The sequence below is a fragment of the Protomyctophum parallelum genome (assembly GCF_964188405.1).
Source record: "Protomyctophum parallelum genome assembly, chromosome: 5".
In the NCBI taxonomy this organism is placed as follows: Eukaryota; Metazoa; Chordata; class Actinopteri; order Myctophiformes; family Myctophidae; genus Protomyctophum; species Protomyctophum parallelum.
In genome coordinates this window covers 3614924-3639642 of record NC_139702.1, presented here as the reverse complement: position 1 = coordinate 3639642, position 24719 = coordinate 3614924, and the positions used below count along the sequence as shown (strand labels likewise).

At 43.1% G+C, this 24719-nt stretch overlaps 2 protein-coding genes across 2 annotated transcripts; one reads left to right on the top strand and one right to left on the bottom strand.

Moving 5' to 3' along the window:
- Positions 1-518: 518 nt before the first annotated feature.
- Positions 519-1280, top strand: LOC310859205 (phosphoglycerate mutase 1-like; the record flags this gene model as incomplete). The annotated part of the gene is made up of 1 exon (XM_083765606.1): positions 519-1280. One exon carries the CDS (start codon positions 519-521, stop codon positions 1278-1280), a length of 762 nt encoding a protein of 253 aa, XP_083621732.1.
- A 440-nt stretch (positions 1281-1720) lies between these two features.
- tpo (thyroid peroxidase) lies at positions 1721-19381 on the bottom strand. Its single transcript, XM_083765044.1, has 14 exons — positions 19112-19381; positions 18630-18717; positions 18376-18539; positions 17896-18028; positions 17405-17534; positions 16890-17090; positions 16279-16369; positions 14994-15136; positions 14061-14345; positions 11163-11421; positions 3463-3633; positions 3063-3300; positions 2477-2685; positions 1721-2125 (listed from the first exon to the last, which is right to left on the bottom strand). The coding sequence occupies exons 1-14, from the start codon at positions 19200-19202 to the stop codon at positions 2112-2114; spliced, it is 2217 nt and encodes a 738-aa protein (XP_083621170.1). The 5' UTR covers positions 19203-19381; the 3' UTR covers positions 1721-2111.
- Positions 19382-24719: the final 5338 nt, after the last annotated feature.

Below are 24719 nucleotides of genomic sequence, written 5' to 3'. Positions count from 1 at the left end.
CGGCATTGGTGAATGCAACAAAGGCCTTCACTCACCTTCATGTCATATGGGTATTTGATAGGTCGCCATAGTTACCATCTGAATATTGGTACTCCATATGTGACATATTTAACCAACCTACCGTATCTAAGTCTGGCATAACAAACTCCATATTTGGGCATGGTTGAGAGATATGGAGCTGGCAAACATAGTGCTGACGTCATGCTAATATTTTAGAACTCCATATACGGATATAGCTGACTCATCGTGACATGCAGCCAAGCACTATAAAGGGTGGCCTTCACCCCTTGAGCTTCAGTTGCAAGCAATATTTAATCCACTCCTCGGAAATCTCCAAAACCTTTTAAGGCTATATTCGCAACCGGCACTCTCTCTCTCAGACTCCAGCACCTTCTGTACGAATCAGGATATCTGCATTAGAGGATATTCAGATTCACTCTTCACTACTTAATCATCGGGGTTGACGTCTCGGTTAAGTTCTTTCCGGACACCACTTCTCCATTTTATAGTTTTATAGTATGGCTGCGTACACGATTGTTCTGCTCCGCCATGGAGAGAGCTGCTGGAATCAGGACAACCGCTTTTGCGGATGGTTCGACGCAGTGCTCAGTGGAACCGGGGTGGAAGAGGCAAAGAGGGCAGGACAGGCCTTGAAAGACGCTGGCTATGAATTTGACATCTGCTACACTTCTGTACTCAAGCGGGCCATTCGGACACTGTGGCTTGTTTTGGAGGGCATTAACCAGATGTGGCTGCCTGTCCATCGTACCTGGCGCCTGAACGAGCGCCACTACGGTGGCCTGACTGGGCTGAATAAGGCAGAGACAGCAGCCAAGCACGGAGAGGCGCAGGTCAAGATCTGGAGGCGATCCTTCGATGTCCCACCACCATCCATGGATGAGAACCATGACTTCTATAACAACATAAGCAAGGACCGTCGCTATGGCGACCTGACTGACCAGCTTCCAACCTGTGAGAGTCTGAAGGACACCATCGCCCGGGCACTGCCTTTCTGGAACGAGGAGATCGTTCCTCAGATCAAGGATGGCAAGAGGGTTCTGATCGTTGCCCATGGCAACAGTCTCCGTGGCATCATAAAGCACCTTGAGGGTATGTCAGAGGAGGACATCATGGGGCTAGACCTGCCAACAGGCATCCCCATTCTGTATGAGCTGGACAGGAACCTGAGGCCTGTAGGATCCTTGCAATTCCTGGGAGACGAGGAGGCCGTCAAGAAGGCTATGGGGGCCGTGGCTGCCCAGGGGAAGGCAAAGCTCTGAAGAAAAGGGGAGATTGACAGCCAATCGCCGGGTCCACTCGGGTATTAGTGGGACCGTCATTTCACTTGTATAGCCCCGAGAGTTGTGTGTGTTAATCTGACGTTAGTAGATCCATGTTTTCTTCTTGGACATGTGTTTGTGGCACACTGGCAGGTTATATAATATAGGATTTTGACAGCTGCTGTCTCCTGTCCTTAAACGGAATGGCCTTCTGCCACTGAATCTTTTACTGGATCGGCACACCTGTCTGTCTATCACATCAAAACGGTTGTTTGTTTACAATTTCTCTGCTTGACCCTATATGTCCTTTGGACAATGTACTGTTGTGTCCTGTCAAAATGAAAAATATATATATGAAGTAAAAAAATAATAATAATCAATTAGCCTACTCATTTATGTATGGGGTTTTGTTGGCTTGTGTGAGAGAAAAGCAGAGGTTCAGCAGTCGGTTCACCCACAGCTGACAACTGTGTTTGAAATAAATGACAAAGATTTCTATTATAACATTGAGGCTTTATATAATAGTTTAGTTTGTACTACAGACCTTACTGTGAATTCAGAATGTTTGAACAAATGTTTTTGGAAAAACAGCTGTAATGTACAGTGATTTTAGTACGCTTTATTCAACAGAATTCATGTTATATAAATATACATAATTAAGATATTTATATCAATATTCCGGAAATGAACTCGTTTACAGGCTAAAGGCTTGGTCTTCAGTAGTATTTCTTTTTAAAGAGCTTTTGTCATTAATTGTGCATTTAGAGGAAAACTCCAGATGAGTAGAATGGAAGCTTTGTGTTTTGCATTTTCTTCTGCACAACACTCAGCCTAGTCTTGATTCCCTGGAAAGAACACAAAGAGACAATGGATCAAGCACGCACGCACGCACGCACGCACACACGCACGCGACACACACACACAGTTCTATGACATCCGGAGCCCCTGAGTGGCCATGGTAAGAAAAATAAGATATTATCTCGTCTGGACAAGATAATATCTCGTCTGGACGAGATATATATATATTTTCTTACCATGGCCACTCAGGGGCTCCGTAATGACACAATCTAAGATTCCCCTATTGGATTTCCAGCACAAAAACATAACGCTGTGACCCAGGGAGATAGCGCCCTCTAGCGGCGGTGCTGTGAGACTTCGGTGCTCTATTACTTTCAATGAGCGTAAATAGGTGTCACCTGTGGTGCTGTCCTCTCTCCATGCGTCCAGGTTGATTGATGGAATGCGATGGCAGGGCAACAGGTCAGCAGGGAAACAGCCCAAGCTGAAGGCGTCACGTGGGACCGCCCTCATCTCACTGTTGTCACAGATGAGGCGAGACAGTGACCCCTTGGACAGCTCAGCTCTCTGATGCTCGGTGAACACGCCGTCCGCCTCCCACCAAAATCTAGACACAAAGAGGCCATGGTTTACTGTGGATTTTACAACGGCTAAGAGGGACACTGAGGGACGATGTGGAGGAGTTACTACAGGACTTTTTTGGTGCTAAAAAAGAGCAGACCAAGTACAGAGCCAAAGTATTCAGTATTGTGTGTGAAATGTATTAAAATAGACGTTAACATGAATGCAAAATGCTAACGGAAAGTACTGAATTTAACACAACGCTGATGATAGGGCCCTCAAACAAGTCTTTGAATCGATCTAAGAAATATGCAAACGTCTGCAAATCAAATTTCATACAATATTATGTAGCGGGGGCTACATCTCTCTCTCCCTCAGCTAAGGTGTCTGCAAAACGTTGAAGACCCCCGAACTAAAATGTACCTGTCTCCATCACGTAGCACTTTCATCTGCTTCCCGATCAGGCAGGCAAACAGTGGTCCGGTTCTGGAGCCAGGCAGCAGGTCTTCAACCAGTCCTCCAAGCCATACATCTATGTTGTCTGGGTGTTTGTACAACTTCATGATCTCCTCCACAACTCTGGCGTCTTTCACAACACCCTGGAAGTCTTCTTGTGTGTCTATTCTCTTCAGTCCACAGAATGCTCTCCAGGCATTGTAGCCTGAAACAAGGTTGTCATAGTTTAGCATGTTTTGGTATTAGTTTTAATTTAATTTCCATTTCAGTTCAGTTTTGATCCGTTTTTTAAAGCTTGTTTGATAGTTGTATTCATTTATTTATTTGTGAAAGACTTGGAGGTTGAGCCTGAGCCGTGGAGTCTGACCTGGAAGAGCGTGATCTCGTCCCCGCTGCAGATTGAGCGAGGCCAGGTCCATCTTGTGCGGAGCGTCCAGAAGGAGCAACCTCTCTGTCACCTCCTCAGACATGAGCTGCTCTGGGCTCATGGCGGCTGCTGCCGTCCCCATCACACCCCTGAGGACCGGTTCTATTCCCCCTGGACACCAGCGGCACAACGACAAGATGAAAACACAATATGCAGCGTGTCTCATTATGATCGCCATCGGGTGGAAACCTTGTCCAAAATCCTTACATAACCTTTCAATGGATCCATTGTATATTAGTCACAAGCTATTTAATGGTGAGTGAGGGGGTATTTATCCCTGGGGGGGTTTGGTTTTGAAGGTGGTGAGTGAGGGGGGTATTTATCCCTGGGGGGGGTTTGGTTTTGAACCCTCCACATTTCAGTGGTTCAATTTGTATACAACGCGTGTGCACACACACACACACACACACACACACACACACACACACACACACACACACACAGGGGCATTCATTTATGGAAAAAAACCCATAAAACAAGTTAAATTATGGAGATATAGGTCTAGGATTTATGCTGATATGAATTCCAGAGGGAGGGGGCAGCAATAGGGAGAGCATTTAATACATTTCAGTGGTTCAATTTGTATACCATGCACACGACGCTAGTTTTGTGAATTAATTTACTTTTAATGCGTGGCCCCAGTGCCCCTCACAAAATTACCGGAACTACTTCATATTTCACCAAAACCAGAGCAGAATTAACTCCCACCACGGGACTCGGGCAATCAATTAATACAGTTCTAACCACTATATTAATGGCAAGTATTTCATATACAGCTTAAGTTAAAAGAAATTCCCGACACGGCCTTTACTGCATGTCATCCCCCCATCTCTCTCCCGTTTCCTGTCAGCCTACTGTCTGTCCCTTCAAAAATCAATAAAAAGGCGTAAGCCGCAAAAAATATCTAAAAAAAAAAAAAAAAAAAAAAAAAGTTAAAAGAAATCTGAACTATCCCTTTAAGATGGTGCTAAGTGTTAATTAGCGCTATATAGAGCACCGAAGTCTGACGTCACTTTCAGTAGAGGGCGTCAGTCCCCAGGTTCATGTATTTGTTTAGTTGCATTGAAATCCCCATTGAGGCAATTTGAGATCGCCTCATATAACAACTGTGTTTGAAAAATAAACATGTCACCCCGGCCGCTTCACTCATATGGATATGAAGAATCAACTGACTGAGAGAAAACGCTAATGTTACTGCTGCTGAATTAGTTAGATTTTCGCTAGAAGCAGACTGTATCATATAATGAGTGACTGACTGTTGCAAACGATACAGAGACACCTTCCCGACAATAACGCCGAGACACCTTGTTTATTTTTGGACCACAACGCTTATAGTAGACGATATTAAGATCACCCCATGTTATTCTCCATAGAGAAATTACTTCCGCGAACCAGGGGAATCGTCGGGATGAGCGAGTTACGTCAGGACTTCGGTGCTCTATTCAGATAGTAATCATTGCTGTGGATCTCCTGTCAAATTGGTAAAAATAAAAGACCTTTCCTTTTAGTAAAGAGTTGGAGACTGTTGATGAGCAAATGCTCTATACAGCAATAATAACCATTGGAATATATACTTAAACTTAAATGTAAAAAAAAATCATAAAAATAAAACATATACATACTACTTACTTACATCACCTTATTATTTGACCCATAGAGCATCTTTTGATAGAGGGAATTATTTACAGGTACGTGTATGTGTTTGCTATTATCCTAGCCCAGTCCCCAAACAACAGATCACATAACAACAATAGGCCTACAGAAATGCACAACATTTGGCTTGTAAACTACCAGAATACCAGATCATAGATTTTTTTTTACCTGATCTGACATCATTAACACAATGTTGTAATATGTACAACAATGACAGGATTCTTCAGAATGATTTAGGCTTATAGGGCTGTATTTTGCGTGTCTTAAGTACCAGGTCTTATTCCCTAACTTGAGTAAACTAAAGACCTGGAGGCGTGATCAATGCCATTTGGCTATTCTGAGTGGCCAAAGAGCATTGATCATGCCTCCAGGTCTTTAGTTTACTCAAGTTAGGGAATAAAACCTGGTACTTCAGACACACAAAATACAGCCCAGTGTCCTCCTGTGGTGCCCTGTTAGCACCTTCATGGTCATTGCTAGTAAAGCAGAGCAAAGAAAAAACAAAACAAACAGGTCATAGGAAGGTTCTTTCCGTCACCTTCCCCTCAGCTCACACAGTAGGACCTTCGTTCGTTCATTAAGAGACGTTTACGTGACAAATTGTAGATAAATCTACTGTAAGTGAATACTTCCAGCCTTTGCTTTTTTGTTAGTTTTTTTTTCTTTCATATAATACGATAATACGACAATATCTTTGTTTCAAGACACTGCTGGGAAGTTGTGGCCTACAGAAGCTTTTTCTCCATTGCCAGAACTACTCATTTAACTGAAGTTGATAGTTTTAAAAAGAAATAAGGGGGTCAGCAGATGACAGAAAGAGACCAGACACAGGGACCTGGCAGGTTCTCATGGAGTCTCTTTCTACAGTGCACACACACACACACACACACACACACACACACACACACACACACACACACACACACACACACACACACACACACACACACACACACACACACACACACACACACACACACACACACACACACACACACACACACACACACACACACACACACACACACACACACACACACAATATTCTCGAGGGTCATCAGCTTTGATGACAGGGAATAAAGACCAACTCAACTAGACAGAGGGAGACAGGTTGTCACCAATCAAAGTGTTCTTTATCCTTTGGAATTACAATACTGTTTATGTTGCATAGATTTTGATGTCCCACGTTAAAGGAGAATTTCATACTAGAAAGCTTTCTTTATTACCTTTATTTGTAGTTGTTACGTCCCCACCAAAGAGGTCCAGGTGTCATTTTGTGCAAAAGTGCATTATTGTCTATTTCCCCTAATATGGTCTGATTCAGTGGAGGAGCTTCCCTACTAGAATTTTGACATGTACTCCTATTAAGGATGACAAGCCTGTTTTCAGGATTAGAGAAAGTACAGAATCTGCAGTGTTGGATATTATGAGCTCCCTAGGAGACTCAAAAGTGAAAGACGCTTACAATATGACAACACACTTACAACACACACACACACACACACACACACACACACACACACACACACACACACACACACACACACACACACACACACACACACACACACACACACACACACACACACACACAGTTCAATTATGGATATATAGGTCTAGGATTTATGCTGATATGAATTCATGAATGATATCATGAATTATGATGTGATATGAATGATACACATTTAATTACAACATGCTGCGTAGCCTAAAGTGCAAAGTCTGGGCATTGGCTTATTGGCACCACTTGTACCATGTAACCATGTAACTGTATGTACTGCATGTAGCCATGTAACTATATTACTGTATCTACTGCATGTAGCCATGTAACTATATTACTGTATCTACTGCATGTAGCCATGTAACTATATTACTGTATCTACTGCATGTAGCCATGTATGTACTCCATGTAACCATGTAACTTTATGTACTGCATGTAGCCATGTAACTATATTACTGTATCTACTGCATGTAGCCATGTATGTACTCCATGTAACCATGTGACTTTATGTACTGCATGTAGCCATGTAACTATATTACTGTATCATGTAGCCATGTATGTACTCCATGTAACCATGTAACGTTATGTACTGCATGTAACCATGTAACTATATTACTGTATCTACTGCATGTAGCCATGTATGTACTCCATGTAACCATGTAACGTTATGTACTGCATGTAGCCATGTAACTATATTACTGTATCATGTAGCCATGTATGTACTCCATGTAACCATGTGACTTTATGTACTGCATGTAGCCATGTAACTATATTACTGTATCTACTGCATGTAGCCATGTATGTACTCCATGTAACCATGTAACTTTATCTACTGCATGTAGCCATGTAACTATATTACTGTATCTACTGCATGTAGCCATGTATGTACTCCATGTAACCATGTAACTTTATGTACTGCATGTAGCCATGTATTTACTCCATGTAACCATGTAACGTTATGTACTGCATGTAGCCATGTATGTACTCCATGTAACTTTATGTACTGCATGTAGCCATGTAACTATATTACTGTATCTACTGCATGTAGCCATGTATGTACTCCATGTAACCATGTAACTTTATGTACTGCATGTAGCCATGTATTTACTCCATGTAACCATGTAACGTTATGTACTGCATGTAGCCATGTATGTACTCCATGTAACTTTATGTACTGCATGTAGCCATGTAACTATATTACTGTATCTACTGCATGTAGCCATGTATGTACTCCATGTAACCATGTAACTTTATGTACTGCATGTAGCCATGTATGTACTCCATGTAACCATGTAACGTTATGTACTGCATGTAGCCATGTAACTATATCACTGTATCTACTGCATGTAGCCATGTATGTACTCCATGTAACCATGTAACTGTATGTACTGCATGTAGCCATGTATGTACTCCATGTAACCATGTAACTTTATGTACTGCATGTAGCCATGTAACTATATTACTGTATCATGTAGCCATGTATGTACTCCATGTAACCATGTAACGTTATGTACTGCATGTAGCCATGTAACTATATTACTGTATCTACTGCATGTAGCCATGTATGTACTCCATGTAACCATGTAACTGTATGTACTGCATGTAGCCATGTATGTACTCCATGTAACCATGTAACTTTATGTACTGCATGTAGCCATGTAACTATATTACTGTATCATGTAGCCATGTATGTACTCCATGTAACCATGTGACGTTATGTACTACATGTAACCATGTAACTATATTACTGTATCTACTGCATGTAGCCATGTATGTACTCCATGTAACCATGTGACGTTATGTACTGCATGTAGCCATGTAACTATATTACTGTATCATGTCCTCCTTCTCTCCTCTTTCCCCAGACGAGGTTCTACAACTAGTAACATCCTCTAGACCTACCACTTGTCCTCTTGACCCTGTCCCGTCTCCAATCTTCCAGACCATCGCACCTGATCTGCTCCCCTTCATCACCTCCATCATCAACACCTCAGTAACCTCAGGCTGCGTCCCATCTGCCCTCAAGTCAGCCAGAGTAACACCACTCCTCAAAAAACCAACCCTTGACCCCTCAGATGTCAAGAACTACAGACCGGTATCACTCCTTTCATTTATTTCTAAAACCATTGAACGTGTCGTCTCCAACCAGCTCTCTCTCCATCTCTCACAGAACAACCTGCTGGATCCCAACCAGTCCGGATTCAAGAAGGCCCACTCCACAGAAACTGCCCTGCTGGCAGTCACAGAAGCACTACATGCTGCCCAAGCTGCTTCCCACTCTGCAGTACTGATTCTCCTAGACCTATCAGCAGCATTTGACACAGTGAACCACCAGCTGCTCCTAGAAACCCTAGCGGAGCTAGGCATCGGTGGAACGGCACTAAAGTGGTTCTCCTCCTACCTCACCGATCGGACCTACCAGGTTTCCTGGAAAGGTCTGCTATCATCCCCCCGAACCCTCCAAACTGGGGTCCCACAGGGATCTGTACTTGGTCCCCTCCTTTTCTCACTGTACACTAAATCCCTTGGCACTATCATCTCTGCTCACAATATATCCTATCACTGCTACGCCGATGACACACAACTGTTCCTATCCTTCCCCCCCTCTGCCACTCAGGTGGAAGAGCGCATCACTGCATGCCTGGCTGACATATCACAGTGGATGTCCTCCAACCACCTCAAGCTGAACCCAGACAAGACTGAGCTTCTCTTCTTCCCAGCTAAGTCCTGCCCTATGCAGGAGCTAACTATTTCCGTAGACAACGCCCTGGTAACGTCTGTCCCAACAGCCAGGAATCTTGGTGTTGTCCTGGACAGTCAGCTCTCGTTCAAAGCTCACATCACAGCTGTCACTCGATCATGTAGGTTCACACTCTATAACATACGACGAATTAGACCGTTCCTCACCCAGGAATCAGCCCAGCTCCTAATCCAGACAACAGTCTTGTCAAAACTCGACTATTGTAACTCCCTCCTTACTGGCCTACCAGCATGTGCACTTAAGCCTCTCCAGCTGATCCAAAATGCAGCAGCTCGCTTGGTCTTCAACCAGCCAAAATTCTCACATGTCTCCCCCCTGCTCCGCTCCCTCCACTGGCTCCCGGTCGCTGCCCGCACAGAATACAAAACTCTGATGCTGGCATTCAAAGCAACCAAAGGTATGGCTCCCCCATATCTTACAAGTATGATTGAACCCTACAAACCCTCCCGCGCACTCAGATCAGCCAACGCAGGGAAACTGGAAGTACCCTCACTAAAAACGCCGGGACAACGCTCCACACGTCCCAAACTCTTCTCCCTTCTGGCTCCAAAACTGTGGAATGCACTTCCCATTGCAGTCAGAACTGCAGCATCACTCCCAATCTTCCGCCGTAGCCTGAAAACCCACCTTTTCAGACTCCATCATGGCCCATAGCACTTACCCTAACCCCTTAGATAGAATTTCTGTTGGCTTAGATAGCATTTGACTTAGACTTATAGCATGTTATGTAGACAGCACTATAATTGTATTGTATATAGTCATAGCACGCCATAGTACATATGTATAGCATAGTAGTGAATATGTATAGTTTATTATGTATAGTGTATGTATAGTTTCATCATATAGATATTCCACTGTTACCTTCTTAGCTTACGCATGTTTCATGATAAATGCTTTTATGTGATGTATTCCCATGCTTTTGTTCTTGCCTAAATGTAAGTCGCTCTGGATTAAGAGCGTCTGCTAAATGCCTAAATTGTAAATTGTAAATTGTAAATGTAGCCATGTATGTACTCCATGTAACCATGTGACTGTATCTACTGCATGTAGCCATGTATGTACTCCATGTAACCATGTAACGTTATGTACTGCATGTAGCCATGTAACTATATTACTGTATCATGTAGCCATGTATGTACTCCATGTAACTGTATGTACTGCATGTAGCCATGTCACTATATTACTGTATGTACTGCATGTAGCCATGTAACTATATTACTGTATCATGTAGCCATGTATGTACTCCATGTAACCATGTGACGTTATGTACTGCATGTAGCCATGTAACTATATTACTGTATCTACTGCATGTAGCCATGTATGTACTCCATGTAACCATGTGACTTTATGTACTGCATGTAGCCATGTATGTACTCCATGTAACCATGTGACTTTATGTACTGCATGTAGCCATGTAACTATATTACTGTATCATGTAGCCATGTCACTATATTACTGTATCATGTAGCCATGTATGTACTCCATGTAACCATGTAACTGTATGTACTGCATGTAGCCATGTAACTATATTACTGTATCTACTGCATGTAGCCATGTATGTACTCCATGTAACCATGTAACGTTATGTACTGCATGTAGCCATGTAACTATATTACTGTATCTACTGCATGTAGCCATGTATGTACTCCATGTAACCATGTAACTTTATCTACTGCATGTACGTGAGTAGAAGACAGCATGGACAGAAAGCAGATCTTGGCTGACCTTGTTGAACTATTCTCCACGGACTGAAGAATGTGTGTTCCAGATTCAAGGACGGGAAGCGCTGATCTTCCTGGAAGCTCTCGTTGAGTCTCCGGAGGACGGGGTTGATGGTAGCGTGGCCGAAGCGGAACGCCGCCGTGGCAAAGACGTTGGAGGCTGAGGGGTCCACGGTGGGATCGTATCCCCTGTAGGGTCCTATGTACTCTTCCAAAGACTTCAGACCGATGATCTTTGGAACATAATCTCTCATGGTAATAATCTGGAAAGAGACAGCCACAGGAAAGCAGACACATTGTCACTGTCGGGCAGAAACCTGGTATTTCCATATTTTCGTATGAAGATGTATAACGATCTTTTTTAAAGCAGTGGTTGTCAAACCTTTTCATGTCAAGGGCCCCCATATTCATATGCATTTGGCTGTGGACACCGATCTGAAAGATGTGTTGTGCCAGGGACCCCCAGCACGGCAAGTGAAGCTTTATAAGTCTATCTGCTATAGCAAACGTATAAAATGTGAATAAAGTGGTAAAATGATTAGTCTGTATTAACAAATGTAGCTGGGGACCCACTGGAACCCTCCCAAGGACCCCACTATGAGAACCACTGTTTTAAATGGGCATCTAGCTGACCATTTAATTGCACAAAAATAATTTGGTCACTTTGGAAATTAACTATAACATCTGTGGGTTTGACATACTACATTGATGAAGACAGCGTGTTAGCATAACGATGAAGACATTGAAGAATCTTCGCTGCGGCGAGTTGGAAAACTGGCGAGTTCTCCGGATACCGTTTCAGCGTACAATGTACAGTAAGTCAATGAGGAGCATATTTTGAATTATCAATTTCTAAACACTAGAGCAATTCCACATGTCAAGGTAACTACACAACCCAAACCTCTACAAAAGTGGTCTTGCCCTTTAGCCTTTTAGTTCCTCACCTCACCAACCTCAATAAAGGAGTATGACACATTTTTAACTATACATTCGTACAACTGGCCCTCACTGATGCTCATTATAAGATGGAACCATTTCTGTGTACTCTGTGTCTAATTGGTTGGCTATGGACAGCTCAGAAACCCATGTGTGCCGGCCTGGACGGCTGGCATAACCGTTTGGACACCTATGGCTGCTAATGCCGCCTGACAAGTTAACGTGTCGGGGGTTCGACTCCTGATCTCTGCGACCTTTTTCTGCGTGTCATTCTCTCTACCCGTTTCCTGTCAGACTACTCTCTACGTTGTCCTCAGACGAGCCCTCCATCGACTACTGTATCTATCAATAAAGGAAAATTATAGCATGGAAAGTTGCATGCTATAATGCACACAAAAAAATGCACCATATGCATTTTTCATATTTCATATGTGTATCACGCACCTTTATGTATAATGCATCACACGTATATTTCACACTGCCAATGTTGATATCTGATCTGTCTTTCTTTCTCCATCTTTTTTTTTTTAAGATATTTTTTTGCGGCTTAAGCCTTTTATTGTTTTTTGAGTGGTGCAACCACTCCTACAACCAGCTTGCAATGTCCTCGTACCTGTTTGTTTGTTTGTTTGTGTGTCTGTCTGTCTGTCTGTGTAAGCACGAGTATGTGACTTAATAATAGCAGTAGGGGGCGCCAGAAACAGTGAGAGGGGTAGTGACTCTAATGAGAGTGAGAGAGAGAGAGAGAGAGAGAGGGGGGGGGGGGGGGGGGGGGGGCACAAAACATTATTAGATGGGGGTCCCTGGCACAACACATTTTAGATGGGGGTCCCTGGCACAACACATTTTTAGATGGGGGTCCCTGGCACAAAACATTATTAGATGGGGGTCCCTGGCACAACACATTTTAGATGGGGTCCCTGGCACAACACATTTTAGATGGGGGTCCCTGGCACAACACATTTTAGATGGGGGTCCCTGGCACAACACATTTTAGATGGGGGTCCCTGGCACAACACATTTTAGATGGGGGTCCCTGGCACAACACATTTTCATATGGGGGTCCCTGGCACAAAACATTATTAGATGGGGGTCCCTGGCACAACACATTTTTAGATGGGGGTCCCTGGCACAAAACATTATTAGATGGGGGTCCCTGGCACAACACATTTTAGATGGGGGTCCCTGGCACAACACATTTTTAGATGGGGGTCCCTGGCACAACACATTTTAGATGGGGGTCCCTGGCACAACACATTTTAGATGGGGGTCCCTGGCACAACACATTTTAGATGGGGTCCCTGGCACAACACATTTTAGATGGGGTCCCTGGCACAACACATTTTAGATGGGGGTCCCTGGCACAACACATTTTAGATGGGGGTCCCTGGCACAACACATTTTAGATGGGGTCCCTGGCACAACACATTTTAGATGGGGGTCCCTGGCACAACACATTTTAGATGGGGGTCCCTGGCACAACACATTTTTAGATGGGGGTCCCTGGCACAACACATTTTAGATGGGGGTCCCTGGCACAACACATTTTAGATGGGGGTCCCTGGCACAACACATTTTAGATGGGGGTCCCTGGCACAACACATTTTATATGGGGGTCCCTGGCACAACACATTTTAGATGGGGGTCCCTGGCACAACACATTTTAGATGGGGGTCCCTGGCACAACACATTTTAGATGGGGGTCCCTGGCACAACACATTTTAGATGGGGGTCCCTGGCACAACACATTTTATATGGGGGTCCCTGGCACAACACATTTTAGATGGGGGTCCCTGGCACAACACATTTTAGATGGGGGTCCCTGGCACAACACATTTTTAGATGGGGGTCCCTGGCACAACACATTTTTAGATGGGGGTCCCTGGCACAACACTCTACTCGACTACATTTGAAAACGTTAGTTACTACTAGTACTTATCTGTTCCATCACTGCCCTACAGTGTACCTGATGCAGAGCTCCAATGATCTTGCGTGTCTCCTGGTACGCGGTCTCTGCGCTCCAGTGAGCGTTGAGGCGTGTCAGAGCCGTGGCCATGCGGTTGTGTTCCCTGAGCCACAGGGTGTGCAGAGCCACCAGGCCCAGGGCCTCGTTCACCCTGCTGTCCCCGGCACGGAAACACTCCACTCTGGGGCGCTGGCGCGGTGTCGCCGTCCCGCCACTGCCAGGGGCCTGGTGGCACGCCGACGGGACGCCCCGCACAAAAGGCAGGTAGGCTCTGCCATTCGGGTCCTAGAAGGAATGGGAGGTGGGAGGGGACGACTTGACTTTTTTATTCAATTTAAAAATTATTTGTATTTTCTCTTATGTTCTTATATATGCATTCGAGCCGGTCACGAGTTGTGAGCGAACATTTCGTGTGCAGTTCGGGTTCAGCAATACGTCAGTCAAGTGCTGAGCATGCGGAAGCACCTACGCCCGTGCTCCGCAGTCGTAGTAGTAGTAGCAAAAATAGCAACAAGCAACAAGATTTATTTATGCATTTATTTATTACTTTTTAAATCTATATTTAGATTTCAATCATTGCTAGTGAGGTGTCTCCCTGTCTCTCCAGCTCTTCAGTAAGCAAAAACAAAAGGTGCAGTGGGTTTCCAATTTCATCCAATCAGGAGAGAGTATCACCTTCAATCCAGTTTCAATTGTCTTCCCACTTTGTTTCATCACGTCCAATTCAACTTGTTTATCTAGTATCCTGTATGAGTTCTCTCTCCTGATTGGAAGAAGAATAAGTGGTCTCCCGGTCCTGCAAATTACCATCAAAGTATATTCTTAACACCAACAACAAAGGATATTTAACTTCAAATATCACTTATCTTATTATCACTGCACCTTTAATAAAATAAGTAACTGATAGAGAAATCAATAAAAAAAATTGAATACCTTGAATTGATGATTGACAGCCAGACGTCCATCAGTGCCAGAGACCTCACGCAGAGAGTGCTGTAATTTGGGGGTGTGGCCATATACCACTGAAGCATCGATGAAGGACGTGATGGCGTTCATCTGTTGACGCTGCAGAGCTCCTTTAAAGCGCAAATAACATGCATTTTAAAACTGCTTTTAATATTTAATAATCATATTGTCTATGTCCCTCAAAGTTATTTCTAATGGTTTGAGCCTCAATCACTACTCTGATATAACCAGTCCTTGTCAATTCTTTCTGGACTTTGAAAGCAGTTTTAGATGCAGTACCACAATGTCCTGAGGTGGTGGGGGTGCTGATATGCAGATTATTTAATATTTGAGTCATCATAATACTGATGCTAGATAAAACCAGGCTTGTTTCCATTCCTTGCCAGCTTGGAAAATCAACAATGGTGGGCATTGTAAACAAAGTGGAAATGCAAATTTGCAACTGAAGACTGAAGAAAAGGAGGAATTATACAAAGTAGGGTGACATTGATGACATCACGATGAGGCCAAAATCAGTCGAGCTGTTTCTGAGAGCAATTTCCATTAAAACACCCATATGACATGAAGGCCTGATTGTTCAAAATTGGTTATTTGTGGGGATAGAAAACACACATGGGAGCCCCAAAAACACAAAAGAAATTGAAAAAGTTGAATTTTATGTTATAGGTCCTTTAAAGTCAGTATGGAATAGTGTGTCAAATAGCTCTGTAATCTGATAACGATCATTGTTATAGATAGAGTGTTTGGTCAATAACAGCGGTATATGTACCTTCTTTGTAAACAGAACATGCATTTTATCAGGAAAGAGAACTCATAAGGATAAACAAACAAGTGACATGAATGAAACACAAAAATGGAACTGGAATGTTCAATTCAAGCTGATGAATGGGGTTCTCTCTCCTGGTGAAATTGGCGACCCATCTGAAAATGTTTACTAAAGAGTTGGAGAGATGGCCCAGGCCGTAGCGTAACGGTCTGGGCACCGGACTGGTGATCCAGTCGCGGTGTGCCGCGGGTTCGACTCCCGGACCCGACACGGCCTTTACCGCATGTCATCCCCCTATCTCTCTCCCGTTTCCTGTCAGCCTACTTTCTATCCCTTAAAAAATCAATAAAGGCGTAAGCCGCAAAAAATATCTTAAAAAAAAAAGAAAAAGAGTTGGAGAGACATGCCGATGTTGAACAAACATGGTGATTTGCTGATTTCTATCAGAATAGGTCTTGTTTTTTTAACCAAACATATATCACTTACCTTTAATGTCTGATACAGCACTGGTAGGGCAGGCTGCTGACGAGCGGAAGAAAGGCATACATGTGTTGTCACCAGACAACACGCCACATGTCTGTAACACAGAGGACATTATGACGGTGGTGGAAGAAGTAAAAGTAGCAATATCACAATATAAATATGCAAAACTTGCGTAAAAGTATAAAAGTACTGAAGTCAACATACACTTATATGTCAAAAAATAAATAGAAAATAAAGGTTGAGACGTCGAGTAGCCTATAGCTCAACCCATTCTGAACGGGAACCCATTTTGGTGTTAGCATCATGTTATGCTTTAGCTATTGAAAAATAGCAGATCTACAAGCTCATATCGCGCCACCGAGTGGCGCGATACGAGCTTGTAGGTCTGCTATTTTTTGAAAAATCGAAGAACGACTGACATTTTTAGAATCTGATCTCAGGTCAGAATGGGTTAATCAGACCAGTGTGTGTCCAGTGGAAACCTCGTGTGAATCTGATCTCAGGTCAGAATGGGTCAATCGGTTAGCATGTTAAAACTAACACATTTGTAATGTAGGAAAGAAAAAGGCCATAAAAAGGTGAAATATGGACAGTACACGTGTTAGTTAGTTTACCTGGATAGGAAAGCACGGATGTACATGTTCACATGTGCTCCAACAGTCAGCGCCTCCTTTAAACGCAGCCTTGCTGATGCTTTGAGGGGTGAAGGTCATGTCATGGTCCACGTACTGACCCCATTCCACCAGCATCTGAGAGTACATGCTGTCTTTGTGCTTGTGAGAGCTCTTCACTATGTTCCTGCTCACCTCCCGCACCTGTTTAATAGACAAACTAAGGCTGTCACAAGATTAAACGTTTTAATCAGATTTATTTTAGCTCAATTCTAATGAATCAATATTCATAGCATAAAGATGCCAAACCTAGAAACTTAGGTTCTATTACTATGTAAAATAAAATAAATACAAACACGTCCCCCGCATTAGGACAGTCACCAGAACAATAAGTCTAACATGGTTCAAATGGACTTTGAAGTTATATAAAGGAAGAAGGGGTGTCAGTAAATATTGAATCCAGAGTAGATTCAAATGACCCCAGATGTGCTTTAAAGTGGAAGACCCTTTTCAGTTACCAGGGGCAGTTGGAAGCCGTTATGTAAGCGTCCATGGTTCCATCCTTTGGGCTGTGTCTCTCCATCCTCATATTCAGCAGGAAGCCATCTGTTCAACGGAGTGTTGCTGGCTCCCCACAGGGGATGTAGCCTGCATTGCAACACAAATGTATAAAAAAAGGGTACATTTGAACTAAGAGCACCCGTGATGTATTTGTTTTCCCCTCCAAGTATAATTATCATTGTAGCTTTTGAGTGCTAATTTTGGCTTTATTCGAGGGAAAATAGGGTTACGTACATTATGAGACATGATGGGAGTCGCACATGACCGGGCCCTCCCAACAAACACGTGATGATGTGGTCCACGTGTATACGAATTGAACCACGGACCACAAAACGGTACATTTGGACCCCTGGCGTATCCAGGGGACCACCCAACGTTGAGAGCCAGTAGGCCTGAAAGACCATGCATGGCATTGCATGGAGGAATATTAATAAGAGTCAGAACTTACCTATTGTTGCAGAGACCTGATATGGAGCGGTACTTGTTGACATGGTGTTGTTGGAGACACATGGCATGGTGTGTGGCTGGTGGGCATCCTGACAGCTCTGCAATGAGCTCCACGTCCTCCCAGGACAGCAACTCTGGGACAGAAATACATGGAATTGCTGTCGTGGGAAACCTTGTATGTCCAAAACTGTTACTTTTCAGAACATTGGAAAAATAACCCATGGGCTCCAATTGACTATATTCACACACAGCAGCCATTTTGCTTTCACGTCATATTTGCGGGATGGGTGGATGTTATATTAATATATAGGGTTTTGCCTATTATTTCAGGGCCCACTTGCAATATCCTTACAGCCCAACAGTGGGCCCTGCCCCACAGATAATATTTAACTGGTTCTTTGATGCTGTGAACATGACCTGAAGATGATGAAATTAAGATGGTGTAATTCCATACTAGATGCTTAAAGTGTGCTCCCAGAACCTGATGCAGTGGTGTCTCTTTTATATCTGAGTGATGTTCTGTCCTTCAGGACTTGCAGAGTTGTTGTGAAGACTTCTGCTGCTCTGGAAATCTCCTGAGTGTCTGGTTCCGCTTGCCGGGGAAACGAAGACATCATATGCACCACAGACGTGGCTGTGTTGCGTCTACGGTGCCAAAAGAAAAATAGAATTGTTCATAGTGGGGAAGTTATTTTATAAATGGAGATGATAACTGCAGGATGAGAGGTTTATTACCTCTGACTGCTGTGGAACAAGGCTTTATCTAGCATTTGAAGACTTTCTTGATATGAAGATAAAAGCAATTCCTTGGTGATAGATGAAACTGTAAATAGATCATGAAAAACAAAATGTAAACCAGACAAACACATACAAAATCTCAAGGTTTACATGATGAATCATCAACTGCTTTTTCTTTTTAATAAATGTTGTATAAAACTCATATTCTATGAATATGTGCATGCAGGTACATCTCAGATTAAGTTTATATCAATTAGTCTGACATTAAGGCAATTATTAGGCATCACCTAATAATGTGACATGTGCATGTTAGTATCCTAACAACAAGAAAGATAACAACATGTAGAGCCAAAACACACACACACACACACACACACACACACACACACACACACACACACACACACACACACACACACACACACACACACACACACACACACACACACACACACACTAAAGTTAAACAAAAAACTTACAGTTTAAATGCCTATCTTCAACAGCAGAGAAACTTGTGAGAATAATACAGCACACAATTCCTTGATTCATATAGTTAAAGTAACCAGCCATGGTATGTTTATATAATATTACGGTATTAAATTCAAACACTCGATGCAGCACTAGCACATCTGCTATTTTTACATCAATGAACTATCTTTTCCGCGTGTTAGAAATTCACAGTTAAATCACAGGGAAGGTCGGCTTTCCACACTTTATGTTGTCTCGGCTCCCCTAGGCCGAGACATCACACCCACACAGTGCATTGCTCCCACCCATCTCCAGTGGCCTGTGAACACTATTGAACTTTTCAAGTCTACTGGTTCAGAGCAATACAACCCAAATGAATACGTCACAGACTTGGCTTATTATTATTGTTCTATTTCAGCGGTTTTAAAACGTGTGTCTCACTAGAGCAGTGGTTCTCAACATACAGTATCCAAACATGAATTCGGGGGGTCTCCAGATGACAGTAAAGGACTTTTAATACCTAAAACCTAAAAAATAATTAACACAATTAAATGAAAAAAGACCATTATACTGCATCAAACGTAGCCAAATTGTCAAATGATATAAGACAGAGGCAGAAATGTTTATTATTTTTGCTCTACAAGCTTGTAGAATGTCTACTTTCACAATAATTATCTGTGGAACCAAGTCAACTCTTACACAAGTGCTTGTCAGGGTGGCGGGTCCCCAATTAAATTATTCTGGGGGGGGGGGGGGGGGGGGGGGGGTCGCGTCCTGAAAAGGTTGAGAAGCACTGCATTAAAGAAGGACAAGTAAAAATCTCATGAAACACCAATTCATATTGTTGGAAAACTGGAAAAACAGCCTCTATAACGCATGTTATCACTCTTATCATTCTGCAACCCACCATAATGCACCATGCAGTATTATAAGTTGTCTTCCAGGCTTGTGACGCAGGTCGTCATGGTTGGCTAGCTGTAAGGAACACTTCTTACAGCTGTAAACACTTCAGTTAGCGTTCAAGTCCACTGGCGACGTCGTGACGTCAATTGTCAGTGTGTCACGGCCCACATGACAGCTCCATCAGTCCACTTTGATTCTGGCTGATGATGACTTTACAATACAAATATGAGGCTCTCTGGACAAAGGTCAAATTACCTTTTGTCACCAAATTAATCTAAAACTCTAGATCAGTAGTTTTCAAAGTGTGGTTCAGGGACCCTCAGGGTTCCTTGAGGGAGTTTCCAAATGGACCCTTACAGGTGCGTAACGCTGAGAGTTGGGGGGTCCTTGAAATGGAAAAAATATATATAAATAAAACTAGATAAAGTGCCCCTTGGGGCACAGGTCTGTGAAAATGGATATATTCCTCAGCCTAGTAGGAAAGTCTGTGAAAGATTTCACGTAAATTGCACGCTGCGTTCATGATTTGAGGCTTTTTGTTCAAGACTCCTGAAATAAACACAACCTGTCTCCTCTAGACCCCTGAAATAAACACACCCTGTCTCCTCTAGAGACCCCTGAAATAAACACACCCTGTCTCCTCTAGACCCCTGAAATAAACACACCCTGTCTCCTCTAGACCCCTGAAATAAACACACCCTGTCTCCTCTAGACCCCTGAAATAAACACACCCTGTCTCCTCTAGACCCCTGAAATAAACACACCCTGTCTCCTCTAGACCCCTGAAATAAACACACCCTGTCCCCTCTAGACCCCTGAAATAAACACACCCTGTCTCCTCTAGACTCCTGAAATAAACACACCCTGTCTCCTCTAGACCCCTGAAATAAACACACCCTGTCCCCTCTAGACCCCTGAAATAAACACACCCTGTCCCCTCTAGACTCCTGCTAATAAACACACTATATGGCAATGAATACCGTCCGGAATATTAGAATACAGAGATATTTAGCATTGATTAAAAATAAGAAATCATGATAAATTTGAATAAAAAAGAAGCAAAAAGAAAGAAGATACTTTGTATGAATTGACAGTCTGTCCAGTGCCTCGGTGAGGTGCTAACACTGTAATCAAGTAATTGTTAATTGTATTGGCTGCCCAATGTCCAACAGTCAAATTACTGTAATTGCAGTCAATGGAATGAAGTTGGCAAGAACGATGATCTTTTACTGGCCTACAGACCAGCCACACAGGCATGGCAGGCAGCTGTCAAGAGTGAGGGAGGTGGGGTGTTTATTTTAGTAACAACAGGCTACTGACTTTCAGGTCAATGCAGCTCATCTCAGAGGCGGTTTTACTGGTTGTAAATCTGTCTGTATTGTTGGAGGACGGGGAGCCAACCGACTGAACAACTAAACACACACACACACACACACACTGTTCTCGACTCCAACTTCACTTTTGTTTTCTTTTTTTTCCTCCTTTATTTACCCAGGGCAGTAGCTGAGCACATGTGCTCATTTTCAGCAACGCCCTGCACACACACACACACACACACACACACACACACACACACACACACATTTCAGAAGTTCTATTGTGGCCCTTACAAATTGTAGATAAATCTACTGTAAGTGAATACTTCCAGCCTTTGCTTTTTTGTTAGTTTTTTTTTCTTTCATATAATACGACAATATCTTTGTTTCAAGACACTGCTGGGAAGTTGTGGCCTACAGAAGCTTTTTCTCCATTGCCAGAACTACTCATTTAACTGAAGTTAGTTTAAAAAAGAAATAAGGGGGTCAGCAGATGACAGAAAGAGACCAGACACAGGGACCTGGCAGGTTCTCATGGAGTCTCTTTCTACAGTGTATACACACAGTCACACACACACACACAGTCACACACACACACACACACACACACACACACACACACACACACACACACACACACACACACACACACACACACACACACACACACACACACACACACACACACACACACACAGGGTTCTCTCAATTCAATTCAAAGGGCTTTATTGGCATGAGAAAACATACGTTTACATTGCCAAAGCAGAAAGAACAATACAACAATACAGCAATACAATCAAAACAAAAATTATGTACTTTGTCAGAATCTTCAATAGATCAACTAAAACTTCTATGTACCAAGCTCACTCGATGCAGGTATAGTGCAGGAATATACACAATGATTAGTCTTTAGGGTGGTTGTGTTCCATTTGATATCCTTCTCCTATCACAGCAACTCACAAATCTTGCTGCTGTGTTTGCACATTGTTGTACTTCGCCCAGCAGATATGGGAGTTTTTTGTCATTGGTCATGTTTTCAAAATCTCCGTGTGTGGTTGTAATCTGTGGGAAGTATGTGTCTCTGATGTCTTGGTACAATGGGCAGATTGTTAGGAAGTGTAGCTCAGTTTCCACTTCATTTAGTGTGCAGTGGGTGCATAGTCTGTCTTCTCTCAGGATACAGGTCTGCCTATGACGGCCTTTCTCCATCGCCAGACTGTGCTCACTGAGTCTGTACCTAGTTAAGATTTTTCTTTGTTTTGGGTCGGTCACGGTGCTCAGGTATTCTGCCACTGTGTATTCTCTGTTTAGGGCCAGATAGCATTCTAGTTTACTCTGCTTTTGTGTTGCTTCTTTCCAGTGTGTCAGATAGTTTTCCTTTTGCCGTTTTATAATTTGGTTTAGTCCAATGGGTTTTCTATCTCGTGGCTCTGTTTGTGTTTGTGCCCGGAGTTCCAGGGCCAGCTGGCTGAGGGGGCATCTCTCTAGAGTTTCACTGTGTGTGAGTGCCTTGTTATGGAGTGCATCTAGGTCACTTTATTTTAGGTGGTTGTAGAACTTAAGTGCTCTCTTTTTTATTTTGATTATGAGTGGGTATCGTCCTAATTCTGCCCTGCATGCATTATTTGGTGTTTTTCGCTGGAGTTCTGTGTGTAGGGTCTCGGTTTGGTGTTTATCCCATTTTTCAAGGTCATGGTTTGCTAATGGTCCCCAGATCTCGCAACCATAGAGGGAAATTGGTTCTATCACAGAGTCCAGTATTTTAAGCCATGTTTTAATTGGGATGTCTATTTTGATGTTTCTTTTGATGGCATAGAACAGGGATATTCAAATGGTGGCCCGCGGGCCGCATGTGGCCCGCGGGCCGCCATTTGAATATCCCTTGTGGCCCCTGGAAGAATTTTGAAAAAATATATATATATATATGTTTTTTTGTTGGTTTTTTTAGAATAATAAGATGGCTAATAAAAGTTACAGGTATGGTGTGTGCGATATTAATTGTGAGATTACCATAATGACGGTAATCATTAAAGGACCACTTTTCAACCTATCTTCATAATAGGTCCTCACTAATAATCATGATAAAATGACACGTTTTTTTCTACTCGGTCTGTGTCTCATAGGAGGGCTGTGGGCAGTTCAGAAACCCACCCAACAGTGACATCAATGGAGAATCCAAGCTAATAGAAACTGCAGGCTTTCTAGTCCTGAAAAGTTGCAATGCGAAAATGGAAGCCATCATTCTCACAATAATAAACCCTGTTCCAGGTCCATTTGGTTCCATACACTCTCAGAGTTACAGACCCATAAGGGTCCATTTGGTTCCAAACCATTTCCCTGGGGACCCCCTGGAACTGCCTCAAGGACCCTGGGGGTCCCCGGACCCCGAACCCCACTTTGGGAATCACTGCTCTATGTAATCTGATCTTTATAGTCTGATAAACTATTCTCACGTAAATAAATCTTGTCTAAAAAGCAATCTGCCTAACGATGATGTCACTGGTGGTCGTGGACGGGTTTCTGAACTGCCCACAGCAGAGTGAGAGTGTGTGTGTGTGTGTGTGTGTGTGTGTGTGTGTGTGTGTGTGTGTGTGTGTGTGTGTGTGTGTGTGTGTGTGTGTGTGTGTGTGTGTGTGTGTGTGTCCAGCTGATGGTCGTTAATGTCAAAGCAATGCTGTTTATGCACTGTCAAATAGGTTTAGGCCTACATGTATTCTAAGGTAGCATATACCTGTATATAGACATATTATCCTGCTCATTACTGTGCGGAAATATACATAAATCTTCGTGTTTGAGCACAAAAAGCATTTTGAGAACCCACAAATGTCCGCGCTTCGTGCGCACACTGTGCGGCCCCCCACACACAATCATTCTACAGTTGTGGCCCCCGGCCTAATCTAATTGAATACCCCTGGCATAGAATGCCCTTCTTGCCTTGTCTCTCAGGTCCTTTACAGCTTGGTTGTAGTTCCCTGTGCTGCTGATGTTTAGGCCAAGGTAGGTATAGTTTTTGTTATAATGCATGAACAGATACAGGAAAAACTTGTCGGGTGGCATCATCTCGGCCATAATGCAAATACTATGAGTATGAGTATGAGTATGAGCAAGCATGCAAAATTATACAACAGGATTACCTTTCTGCCCACCGCAAAGAACTCTGAAATATTATTAAATGGCGGGTTGGCTGTCACGGCGAAAGAGACCGGGCGAAACTATTACTTGCGCGCTCTGCTTGCGCAAGTAATGAACACCGACTACATTCTTAATTGAACATGAATTAATTTGTTCTAAATGTATCTTCAGTCTTCTCTTCAAGCCCTGATTCAGAAACAACAGGTTCATTTAAGATGATGCACTAAATGTAGGAGAGACATTCTGACCTCTGATCAGTAGAGTCTAA

What these genes read in the sequence shown, in the direction of transcription:
- tpo (XM_083765044.1), bottom strand. Translation starts at nt 19,202, where the DNA reads ATGGCTGGTTACTTTAACTATATGAATCAAGGAATTGTGTGCTGTATT. An exon ending in AAGAGACACCACTGCATCAG is followed by an intron (nt 18,029 to 18,375) that starts GTTCTGGGAGCA and finishes TTTCTGTCCCAG; the next exon opens with AGTTGCTGTCCTGGGAGGAC. An exon ending in ACGAGATCACGCTCTTCCAG is followed by an intron (nt 3,301 to 3,462) that starts GTCAGACTCCAC and finishes ACCTTGTTTCAG; the next exon opens with GCTACAATGCCTGGAGAGCA.